The sequence below is a fragment of the Argentina silus genome (assembly GCF_951799395.1).
Source record: "Argentina silus genome assembly, chromosome: 17".
NCBI lineage: Eukaryota > Metazoa > Chordata > Actinopteri > Argentiniformes > Argentinidae > Argentina > Argentina silus.
This window is the reverse complement of record NC_139671.1, coordinates 6,169,176-6,182,043: the sequence shown is the minus strand read 5'-3', so window position 1 is coordinate 6,182,043 and position 12,868 is coordinate 6,169,176. Positions and strand designations below refer to the sequence as shown.

Below are 12,868 nucleotides of genomic sequence, written 5' to 3'. Positions count from 1 at the left end.
TTCACCACGAGCCAGTCAGCGTAGTGCCTATCGTGTTTTCATATACTCATGCTTGAAAAATATTAACTTCACACAGATGCATTGGTGTATTTGTAATGTATCAACAGAGTAAATTAGTGTACAGGCTTATAGAAAGGCAGTACTTTTGGTACCGTAGAATTCCTCTCATGAAAGGTTTCCCAACTCTCCCTCTGTAGTAACAACACACCCATGGACCCATTTCAGTTTTATGGAATAATTCACGTCACGTCATTCCCTTGACCTCATCGTCCTCGCTGGTCCTGGCAAACTTGTAAAAATGTCCTCCGTTGAGAGGAAGCGTGAGAAACACAGCCCCTTTCCCCTGAAGCCCACGACCACTCAGAGGAAAACCAGTGCAGATATCGTCAACGAAGCGAGGCAATCACTCCGGACCCTGCGCACCCAGCGACCTTTCACCCCCAGAGACGACCACAGGCAGCTGTTCGGGGAGACCTCCACCCGTGCCCATCAAGATGGCCGACCTGCGTCTACATTCAGGTCAGGGCTCTGAATATGGTCAAATCTCCATCCTCCTATCCCAAGTGGTGAGGTTTTGTCATATCCTAGTATGCTGTGGGAATGCTAGGAAATAAAAGTATCTTTTCCTCTTTTCAGCCTCTACGCTCGGAATTTTGAAGTGCCAGACTCCAGGCCAGGTTCTGGAACTCGCCTCTCTCCCCTAGATCACGTAGGTTCCCTTTGTCATCCAGAGCACGTATGCTTTTTGCTTTGTCCGTTTTGAAATGCGTCTTTCTTAAAATGTGCTCCTTTTCTAATTTCACATTTAATAAAGCAATTATGCTCTTCACTTCCTTTCATGATGATGTCATTGTTCTTGTGGACGACCAGAAGCCCAGGTTGCCGGCGGTGACCCCTGAGGAGGACGTGGGCGCCCCCAAGACTCTCCCCAAACCTCCCGCGGACCCCCTGGAGCTGAGGAGGGGGTCTGCAGGGGCCAGGGCACGGCTGCTCAGAGCAAGCTCTTTGACAACTCTGCCACCTGTGCCATGGCCAACAGAGAGTAAGGAGGGAGAGGGAAAGAGAGAGAGAGAGGGGGGGGGATAGGCAAGAGAAAATGGGAGAAGAGGAGGAGATGGGGGGGGAGTGAGAGACGTGAGGAGAACTACACAGAAGAACAGTATAAGACATAGATGTTTGGATAAATAGCGAAAGAGCGAAAGGCTTGTGTGTGAGGAAATTGGAGAGAGAGAGAGAGAGAGAGAGAGATGGTCAGTGGATGCAATAAGCAAAACGGTAACACGTTATTATTGAACGGAAATATTTCCTCGGTGCTCCACCAGTCATTTTTATTATTAAATCATCTGCACAGGCAGAGCATCGTGGCAGCTTCTCTCACAAAAGGAAAATGAATAGTCCTTCACAGGGCCGACATTATACCTGATTAACATTGGCACTGGGGCGGTTTGACTGGAAAACATCATTTCCCTCCACTGTTTTGAATGGAAAATGAGTTGAGTCTCCTTTTTTGTGTCCATGCGTGCTGTCACCCCTAACTGTGTTAGGAATAACTCTAAATGGGAAAAGCTGAAACGTCTCTGGTCCTATCCATGTAGAATAACAGTACGTTGTTTGGGAACAGAGGTAGACCACATGAGTAAGCTATGTCATATGGACTACATTTTTAACTGGAAATCTTAGAAACCACTTATAAAAATCAAAACACAGCAAATAAAAAAAAAAAACATGGACATTTACATTTACATTGACATTTATGGTATTTAACAGACGCCTTTATCTAAAGCGACTTACAACAACAATCATCTATCCACCAGTCATCATAAGAAAAAGTAATCTATGCTAGGACCAGGGGCTATTGGCAGTCGTGTTTTTTTTTTTTTTTTTTTATTAAACTTTTTTTACAGGAGAGAAACTTGTATAGGGGGGTTGTGGGGGTGAAGAGGTTTTTAGGAGGGACAGTTAAGATGTAGCCTGAAGAGACAGGTCTTCAATCTACGGCTGAAGATTGGTAGGTAGTGACTCTGCAGTGGAGTGAAGAGACCCACTAAAGAAGCGCACTGCCTCTAGACACAAACAACTGCATCCGACTCTTCAATCAGCTCTTCTCCTCTCGTCTGTGTTAAGTGAAGGAGAGTTTGAGCTCAGACTCCAGCCAAGAGCAGAGAGAGCTGTCAGCCCAGGAGAGAGGAAGGAGACTCCCGTGTGCTGACTCCGCTGAGAGGCAGGAGAGGGTCCGCAGAGACCCCCCTAAACCTTCCCCACGCAGGACCGCCAGTCAAAGGTATGGTAGGCCTGTGAATCGCCTCTCTCTACAAACGCTCTCTGTTGTTCTCTCATTTCTTTCCCTCACTCTGTCATTCTTTATCTTTATCTTCTCATCCTCTCTTTTTTTTTCTTCTTTTTTTTTGACTCTCTTTATTCTGCGACTCTCATTCTCTGCCTTTCTCCCCCATTTTGCTCTTCTTTTCCTGCCTGATGATCACTCTTTCTTCCACTCTCTCTCTCTCTCTTCCACCCCCTCCCTGCCTCCCTCTCACTCACTCTCCCTCTTTTTGGCCTAGGTGACAGTAATACAATAAATGTAGATTTATTGTCACACAAAGGTTTCCATGGTGGCCATAACTGCATGGGGTTGAATTATCCCTCCTATTGCATTTGGCCACTCGCTTCTTTTGCCTAAATCGTGCCTTTATTTTTTGGGGGGCCACTCTCTTTGTTGCACCTTCAATGTGTCAGCCTCAAGGATAGACCCCCCCCCCCCCCCCCCCCATCTATCGGTGCTTTCTCACTAATGTAGCCTCTTTATATATGCAGATTGGCTATTAAAGCTATTTCATGAATTTTCCCTATGCTTAAGTGGGGACCAGTACTGCAGGATAGTGAGGTAATTGTAGTCAAATCTGAACAAACTTGTTTTTATATCGCTTATTTTGTATCACTTTATATCACTTTATTTGAAGACTTTTTATCTACATAGAAATTATTATGAAACGGCCATACTGCAAAAATACTCCAAACTAAAAGTCAAGCTCTCTAGGTAAAGGAACCCTTAGGTGCCTACCACAGATCCTTTAAACAAACAAACCATGTTTTATTTGCAGTTAGGGGTTAAGTGCCTTGCTCAAGGGCACAACAGCAGTGGTAGGCACCTTAGATATGCTGCCAGCAACCTTCCAGTCACCTGCTCACATCCGGCTCCCTCCTGGGGTGGAGATCGAACCAGCGACCTACCGATTGATTTTCACTAACGTGTTGGAGATAGTCCTCTATCTGGGTCTGAAACAGCCCTCTATCTGGGTCTGAAACAGCCCTCTATCTGGGTCTAAAACAGTCCTCTATCTGGGTCTGAAACAGTCCTCTATCTGGGTCTGAAACAGCCCTCTATCTGGGATTAAAACAGCCCTCTATCTGGGTCTGAAACAGCCCTCTATCTGGGTCTGAAACAACCCTCTATCTGGGATTGAAACAGCCCTCTATCTGGGTCTGAAACAGCCCTCTATCTGGGTCTGAAACAGCCCTCTATCTGGGTCTGAAACAGTCCTCTACCTGGGTCTGAAACAGTCCTCTATCTGGGTCTGAAACAGCCCTCTATCTGGGATTGAAACAGCCCTCTATCTGGGATTGAAACAGCCCTCTATCTGGGTCTGAAACAGCCCTCTATGTCACCACCATCCCCTGTCAGACCTCACACCTCCACCGCCAAGAGAGGCTAAAAAACACCCTTTCTTTCTGCCAACCTCATCAGCTTTATGTCAGAGCAGGAGGCATAACTCTGGTCTCCAGGACGGGGGAGGGGGGGGGGCAGTTGTTAAAATCCATCCGCCTATTGATTGGGTGGGGCTGTTAGGGCCGCGATTGGGGAGTGGGTTAAGAACAGTCATAAAACACTTTTACAGGAATACCTCCTCCCACACACACACACACACACACACACACACATACCACACACACACACACACACACACACACACACACACAGACACACCCAGTCCCCCTCCCTCCCTCCTAACCCTCCACCACCTTCCATAGGAATCCAGTTAAGACACGATACACTGTATGTGAAATACAGTCATTTCTCAAAGGAAAACGTCTCCACCAGGTCTGACAGCCTGCTGTTGCTTGGGGTCCTTTCATCCCTTAAGGGTTATTTCTACACAGTTCAAGTTCACAGTCCAAGGTTGACAATGCTGTACTTTTACAGTTGACTTTGACACACATTACTGTTGGGCTATTTACTCACAGCTTCAAACCCTTTCCTACTTTACTGTTGGTGCAGTATGCAGGACCAACTATTGACTAACTCGTTTAAGAAACAGGGTATAGAAAGAAAGAGATGGAGAGGTGGAGGGAATCGAGGGAGACAGAGCGAGAGAGAGGGGTAGAGAGAGAAAGAGAGGCATCGAGAAAGGAGAGTGAGAGACGAGGAGGAGGAGGAGGAGGAGGAGAGGAAGGAGAAAAAGGAGAAAAAGAAGTGATAGCATGACAGATTGATGTACTGTAGGGAGTCTGAGAGATTTTAAAGAGAGAGAGTGAGAGAGAGAGAGTGAGAGAGTAAGAAAGAAAGAAAGAAAGAGAGAGAGAGAGAGATTAGACATTGGCTGGTTCTTTTCTGTCCAATAAGCCCTGGGCTTTATAGCTCCAAATGGTCTCTCTATTAGATTTGGGTGCCCATCTGGGCACGGCCTGGCATGCCGCCTCCTCTGTTGAGACTGCCTGTCCATTGGCCGGGCCCAGGCCTAAGACAGGGGTGAGGTCATGTCTGGGAGAATGCACCATCTCACACACGCACACACACACACACAGAGGGCCGCATTATCAGGCTGCCTAATCCTATCACACAGACCCCCCCCCACACGCCTCCCCTCCCGCACGCTGACATTTTACAATAACACGCCTCTGCCCGCCGCCTGCTGCCACACATGTATGCCACACATGTGACCAGGCCGGCTGGCTCTCGCCTCGATGCAAAAATCGCCTTGCCCGAGGGCGGGTGGCAAAATAACAAGCTCATGCATAAGATTGATCACGACAACATAATTGTGGGTTCGCAGTATCTGCTGGTTTTCGATGACTTCCTTTGATAAGGAACGAGAGAACACTTTGTTCCTCAAGTGGAGTTGCTGGTTCAAAAAAAAAAACGTCACGACGACTGTATGTAGGTCAACCTCGGAGGTCAAAAAGGTTGTTGTTGTATACGGTCATTTTGTCCTCCTCTCCTGCTGTGAACTGTGTTTCACGTGAACGTTAAAGTCACGGGCTTGTCTGGCTTCCATTTTGGACAGTTTCACTGACAACAAGCACCCAAACACACATGGGATAAAGAAGACTAGCCATACGTTGGTTGAGGTAGGGTTGTTATTGACAATGCTGTAGCTTCAAGTCAAGTGGTTGAGGCTTGCGGAAAGAACAGTGACAAAGCACGAACGGCCTCAACCGGGGTGCTGCCCGCAAAGCTGCGGTCTCAGTTCCTGTCTGTTGCAGAGGCCTCTTTGTGAGGCACACACACACACACACACACACACACACACACACAAAGTGTGTGCACACTGCAATACACGCATACAACATCTTGACCCCTTCATCTGGTCTTCATCCGAGAAAAGAAAACAGGCACGCACGCACGCACGCACACACACACACACACGGACAAAGGCACAAAGGCACGGAAAACATAGTACATTACTGTACTATTGTGTGAGGTGGAGCAACCTCGGTCATGTCAACTTCTGTTACAATGGGGACACCTAGTGGTAACTGAAGGAAGTGGACATGTGTTGTGGACTTACAATCTGGTAAATGTCAACGATCTGTAGTCAGTGTCTCCTAAACATTTTTGCACTGTGACACAATAAGAGTGTGTGTGTGTGTGTGTGTGTGTGTGTGTGTGTGTGTATATGTGCGTGCGTGGGTGTGTGTGTTTCTCTAGGCGTCCTAGTGGAGTTGACTCATCCACCAGAGCAGCAGAGGAGGGAGCCAGGGCCACAACAGGTCTGTCCTGATCCAACACTCTAAACCTCCATTCACACTGTAGAGAAAGGTGTACAGGTTTACACATTCAACACCGTGGCTGAAACAGAGCTAGAAAGGGCAATGTGAAAGGAAAATATCCCTAGCCGGCACAGTATGGTTTGGGTTGGCCCTGTAACGTGTAAAACCCATAACTGAACTACAGTACTATCATAAGTAACACAAGTACTGGAAATGCATCGTACTTTGTTCAAAAACCTTAAAAAAAAAGTTTGTCCTCAATGGATTTAACAACAGTATTATCATACATGAAAATGCATGTTAAAACGTATTATTTGTGTATGTTGCACGTTTTCTTGAGTTTAGATTTACTTGGGAACTGTTTTTTTCACCCACTCACTCACTGAAGGATGCTGTTACTTAAAGGGATAGTTCACTATGTGACACCCTTACAGTCAGATCGGTGTGTAATGTGGTTATATGAGTGTAATGTGGTTATATGAGTGTAATGTGGTTATATGGTTCCTTACCTTGATAGTCTATGGGCCAAGAGACACCGTCAACTTTAGCCAAAAAAACAACAGGATTGAAAGTTCACCTCAAATGAACTCTCTGACTTGGTTAGAAGTGACTTTGAGGTGATTTGGCCACAAATGTTTTTTTTTTTTTTGTTCCCCTATAATTTTTTTGCTAAAGTGAGCTGAAGTTAGTAGTGGCTATTTCTAAACAACTCTGAACCATGGATGACAGTTTACAGTCAGGAACCATCCTTCTGACGATAGGATGTAAAACCGTCAACTTATCCCTTTAAAATCAGAGAAGGAGTCACGTTGACACCCACAGGCCACACGGGTGGACACAGTGAGCGGGCAATAATGAACCAAGACGCCCCGGGAACATGATGTCATCTCACAAACGCAAAAACACCTTCCTCTGCTCCTGACGATGAGAGCTTTGCAGAGTGTCAAACTTTGATCGGGGTGTTGTTGCTAAGGGCTTTGCGCCCACCTTCTATAAGCAGCAGCCAATGGCTGAGGGAGCTGTTGGTTGAGCGACCACAGTTTCCTGCCTCGCGCCACACAGACATATGCAAATGCTGTAAAGAAGGTGTCAGTATGTGAACACACACACACACACGCACACACACACACACACACTCACACACACACATACGCACTTTCCCACACCACGCTCACACACAAATCAGAGGAAGTGCAGAATAAATGGTGACCTTTTATTCGAACATCAAACTTCCTGCAGAGCGATTTATTTTAAGACAGTGAACTTGTGAACCACACTCTGAGCTCCTACACGGCATTGGGGTTTTGAGGTGGTAATTGTCTAACTGGTGTTTTTCTTCTCTTTTTTTCTCTCTCTCTCTGTCTCTGTTTTCTTCCTCTGTTTTACTGTCTCAGAGTTAGGAAATGGAGATAAAACATCAGGCCAGGAAGAGTCTGAAGAATCAATGGTCTGGAATGCTAAGATTGTTCCTCTTATACAAGAGCTAGAGTCTGCTGCTGCAGGTAGTGTGTGTGTGTGTGTGTGTGTGTGTGTGTGTGTGTGTGTGTGTGTGTGTGTGTGTGTGTGTGTGTGTGTGTGTGTGTGTGTGTGTGTGTGTGTGTGTGTGTGTGTGTGTGTGTGTGTGTGTGTGTATACAATGGCCCTCAATAAAAAGTACAAACAGATGTTTAACATATTTTTCGTGTCCAAATAGGACGAGGGAGAGGATGTTGATCTGCAAATCCTCCCCTAATGTGTCCTGTACAAAGCACTCTATGAAAATGAGCCAAGTCTTTTATTACTGTTTGGGAACTTGGGGAAATGGGCCGAAAACAACTGGAAGGAATTTAATCTGGTGGTTTTAATATAGGGAAGTTTCTCATATGATCCCTCTCAGCTGATTTCATCCTCAACTCGTAAGGTATTATGTACGGTCGGAAATTGATTTTTTGAGGTTTGGTAGACACACACAAGCAGGCACATGCACACAGACACACACACACACACACACACACGAATGGAAAAAAATAACATGGAGCCGTTTTAACCACGGAAGAAAGAAAAAATAAATAAATCTTGTTACGTTTGGCGTTCCCCGCTGAATCCTGACACTGCTGTCTGACAACCACAAAATGAAATCTACAGTATAGCTGTAAATATTTTAGCACTTCACCAAATTTAATGGAAATTCATTTGAAAGATAAATATTACATATTTATGGTACCAAGTGCTTCCTGGCTCATGCATAAAACACCTTTCAGATTCGCTGGGAAATAGTAATTTGTCAAGAGTGTGTGGCCAACCTATTTGCAAAGAGCCAAGTCTCTCTCTTTTTTTTTTTCCCACCGAGGAGGACAAATGTTTATTTTTCCTCAAAAGCATAGGGAAAGGTTCTCCTCCCAGTCCTCGTCTCTCCGATAGAGCTGTGCCTCAGAGTATCGTTGAGTTAACCTCCAATTCTGTACCATTCTGACAAGAGCATACAGTTATTCCTATGTTATGAATGACTATGACGACTATGTCTGTCTCAGGTGGAGACGAGGATGCGGTTGGTCGGCTGTGTGACGTGTGTGACCGTCTCCATGGCGCCCTGGCGGAGCGGGGCATGCTGGGCCGGCGGTGCAGGAGGAGGGCGGGGCTGCTCAAGGTGCTGTTCCGTCTCATCGACCTCAACTCCGCCCAACTCAACTTGCAGCTCGCCAAACTTTGCCTGGCCGTGAGTAGTGTGTGTGTGTGTGTGTGTGTGTGTGTGTGTGTGTGTGTGTGTGTGTCGCTTGCGTGTGCGTGTGCGTGTGTGTCGCGTGTGTGCACGTGTGTGTGTGTGTGTGTGTGCGTGTGTGTGTGTGTGTGTGTGTGTGTGTGTGTGTGTGAATCAATGATGGCTCTATGTCCCATCTCATGCACAATAACAGCTTTACTAGAAACATGACTGAAAAGCAACAATGTAATGTCACCACCGTTTCTACTGCATGTACACGTCCATCTTTTGTATTTTTCCAGCTGAGCGTCAGTGGAAACAACCTGCTGAACATCTGTAAACTCATCTTCAAGATCAGCCGCAGTGAGAGCAATGATGTCCTCTTCCAGAACAACTCCATCATAGGTAACACACACTGACATACAGTACATGTGTGTACTGTGTCTACCTGCTTGTGTTGTGTGTGTGTGTGTGTGTGTGTGTGTGTGTGTGTGTGTGTGTGTGTGTGTGTTAACATGTGCGTTCCATCTGCCCAGACTCCCTCCTGTGTGTGCTGCGCGGTGAGGATGTGTGTGTGTCTGGGGAGGCTGTCCTGTACTGCGTGGGCACTCTGAAGTTCCTGTCAGGGAACGGTGCCCTCCTCAGGCTCCTATTGGCCAAGGACTGTGTGGGCGTGGCCCTCCAGCTCATCCTGGGGCTCCATCCACTATGCCAGCCAGACCACGCCCACTTCGCCATGGCGGGGCACATCCTTGTACAGGTGGGTTGGGATCCTCCTGAGTAGGAGTTGTCCTTTAAAGGGATGGTTCAGCGTGGTTTCATGACTTTTTCTGAGGAAATTTTGGCATGTGATTCAGACGATGTCATGTTAGAGTCCATTGGAATACATGACGCAAGCAGCCTGTCAGAGAGGGCGCTGCTCACCGTTAGCTTGTGCTGCCGCTAGGAAAATAGAGTACCGGAGGCCATAGAGGCCTATGAGGACAACTTCGGTTAAGATACATTTTCATCTCGTCGTGAAAATAGGCAGAAACCATCCCTTTAACCACTGGCCCATAACCACACAATGGTTCAAGGTAAAATTCACAGAAAAAAAAAAAAAAAAAAAACTTGTTTGAAGAAGAGATTATCAGAAATCAGATGTCAAGAGCCACTTGAACAACAAGCCACTCCAAATTCCTCTCACTGTGAAACGTGAAATCATAAAAGGACAAAATGTGAAAGATGTAGCTGGAAAGTATGATTCCAGAGGGTTAGTGAGGGGAAACTTTAATTTGAGTTTTCCTGCAATTAGTATCATGTTATTGTTTTTGTCTGCAATCCCTCAACTCTTCAGTTCTGGCCAAAACGCTTCGGTCCACAGAGTACACACAGCGTTTTTCATTCTTGAGAAAACGACGGGCCCGCTAACCGCTTAAAACCGGCCTAAGCAAACTTCCTGAGTTAGCGCGCGAGTGGGTTTATATCAAACGCTTCTCGTGATGCAGTTAGCGTGCGCGGGGGGGGGGGAATGAGTGCGATTGAAGAATTGTCCCAGCCTTCTTGTAATTTCAGCACTCCACCGCTACTGCTGGCAAAAGACTCTGTGTGTGTGTGTGTGTGTGTGTGTGTGTGTGTGTGTGTGTGTGTGTGTGTGAGAAATCATGGTTTCCTTCATGGTTAGAGTGATTTATAACGCCTTTCGGAATAACGTCCGTTCTCTGTGGCCTTCTGTGAAGGGAGTTAAGGCCCTGCTGCTGGATGAAGATATGAACACGTCGCGTGCCAGACAAAATACCAGCAGTTCTTACTGACGCACACTGAAACACATTTACATTGTGTCATTGTGTCTCTCTCTCTCCCCCCCCCCCCTTTCTGTCTCTCTCAATCTCTCACAATCTCACCCTCTATCAATCTCTCACAATCTCTCTCTATCAATGTCTCACTCTCTCTGTTTCTCTTGCTTATTTCCTTTTCTTTCTCTCTCTCTCTCTCTCTCTCTCTCTCTCTCTCTCTCTCTCTCTCTCTACGACCCCTGACCTCTCTAGTTGACGGCGACTCTGAGGAACCTGGCTGACCTCCCAGAGTCCCGCCCTCTCTTCCTCTCCCACGCCATCCTGCCCCAACTCTGCCTGGTGCTCCGCCATCACCACGGCGACCAGGATATTTGCACCAACATCTCCAGGGTGTTCAGGTAACACACACACTCACACACTAAAAGTATTTTTCTCTCATACATACTGCTGTCCCCCAGTGTTGGTCAGCAATTTCTGTTCTGTATTCTGAATACATGTCTCAAGACCCAAAAACCATTAATAACCGTAATTGACAGAACGGACATTCCCAATTCAAACAAACCTCCCGGAATATTATTACGACGGTCCAAACCACATCAGTCACATGAGTCACGCTCATCTGTCTTACTCAAGATGACAAACACATTTAGAAAGTGTCACATTGCAACGTGCAACTCGCTAATCTCACAGTGACTCACCCTGAAATCATGCTAACTCATACAGCACCCTAACCAACAGCCACCAAACCAATACAACCCACTCCCAGTGGAGATGAACTGTGAGAGTGTGTGTGAGTGTGTGTGTGTGTGTGTGTGTGTGTGTGTGTGTGTGTGTGGACTGTAGATGGTGAGTCAGTGTTGTGTGTTGTCCCATCTCTCCTACAGTAAACTGTCCTCTTACTCTGAGTGCTGTCTGGCGTTGGCCCAGACCCACGGCTGCTACAGCCTATTTATAGAACTGTTGAGCAAACACCAGCGGAAACAGGTGAGTTCACTCCCTCTCTCCTCTCTCTCTCTCTCTCTCTCTCTCTCTCTCTCTCTCCCTCCCTCTCTCTCTCTCTCTCTCTCTCTCTCTCATAGTCTCTCTCTCTCTCTCTCTCTCTCTCTCTCACCCTCTCACTCTCTCTCTCTCTCTCTCTCTCCCTCTCTCTCGCAGTCTCTCTCTCTCACCCTCTCTCTCTCTCTCACCCTCTCTCTCTCTCTCTTCTCTCTCTCTCTGTGTGTGTGTGTGTGCGTGTGTGCATGTGTGTGTGTGGGGGGGGGAGGGGGAGGGGGTGTTCTCTGGCAATCAGAGAGGGGTGTTATGTGTTTTTAATCACCCAGGGAATAAACACACACACACACACACACACACACACACACACAGATACACACTCCTCCCCATTACCCTGCAGTCACCCTGGCTGAGTGGAAGGCTGGACAGGCTGTCCTGTACGGAGGTACTCAGTACATAACGTGTTGATGTCCAGTGGGTATGTGTGTGTGTGTGTGTGTGTGTGTGTGTGTGTGTGTGTGTGTGTGTGTGTGTGTGTGTGTGTGTGTGTGTGTGTCACATAATGCCATGGTTGGAGTAAGATTGAGAAACATGTAAGTTGTGTAAGTTGTATTCTTTTCTTTAGTTTTCTGTCTCCATTGTTAAGGTAGAGAAACAGATATTTGAAAGAGAGAACGTTGAAAACGTCAGATCGTCTTTACACACACACACACACACACACACACACACACACACACACACACCCATTGGACATCAACACGTTATGTACTGTGTAGTACACTTAACAGCTCTCCCCTGACCCTCTCTCTCTCTGTCTCTCTCTCTCTATCTCTCTGTCTGTCTCTCTCTCTCTCTATCTCTCTCTCACACACACAGGACCTGGTGGTGCGTCTCCTCTTCACTCTGGGTAACCTGACCTCACGGAGTGACGAGGCTCGAGAGCGCCTCCTGGAGGCCCGGGGGTGTGTGGACGTGCTCCTGGGGCTCTACCACACCTACCAGGGTAGAGGGGACCCCCACACACCCCCAGCCAGGGACCCCCGTCCCCCCTGTAGCCCTCCGGTGGGGTCCCAGGAGGGCGAGGACGTGCTGGTGAAGCTGGTCAGAGTGCTGGCTAACATGTCCATCCACCCTGCTGTGGGCCCTGCCCTGGCTGCTAACACAACCTGCGTACAGCTGCTTCTGGAGACACTGGGTAGGTTTGAGACTAGAGAAAGCTCTGTTCACAACCGTTGTAGAACCGAGTTATATTTACTCTTCATGAAAGGTTAACGTAGGTTCAGTCAGGGCGCTTTAAGGAGAAGGGCAGCTGTTGACGGGTCAGCTGTATCCACAGGCTCATTGTAATAGATGGAGTGAAATGATTCCTCATTCCTCCATTCCATGCATGACAAGGAGCTCCCCCCCCCCGGCCTCCGATTTCTACCTCCACCAG

General features: G+C 47.2%; 1 protein-coding gene across 1 annotated transcript in view; it reads left to right on the top strand.

The window, feature by feature from the left end:
- Positions 1-298: 298 nt before the first annotated feature.
- Positions 299-12,868, top strand: part of armc2 (armadillo repeat containing 2) — a gene marked incomplete at both ends in the record, with an annotated part of 17,465 nt that continues 4,895 nt past the window's right edge. The window contains 11 exons of the mRNA XM_083688797.1: positions 299-519; positions 637-709; positions 871-1,042; positions 2,125-2,286; positions 7,383-7,490; positions 8,499-8,683; positions 8,968-9,070; positions 9,202-9,425; positions 10,693-10,838; positions 11,325-11,424; positions 12,310-12,628. Of these exons, the coding sequence (XP_083544923.1) occupies positions 299-519; positions 637-709; positions 871-1,042; positions 2,125-2,286; positions 7,383-7,490; positions 8,499-8,683; positions 8,968-9,070; positions 9,202-9,425; positions 10,693-10,838; positions 11,325-11,424; positions 12,310-12,628 (1,813 nt within the window). The remainder of the gene's footprint in view (positions 520-636; positions 710-870; positions 1,043-2,124; positions 2,287-7,382; positions 7,491-8,498; positions 8,684-8,967; positions 9,071-9,201; positions 9,426-10,692; positions 10,839-11,324; positions 11,425-12,309; positions 12,629-12,868) is intronic.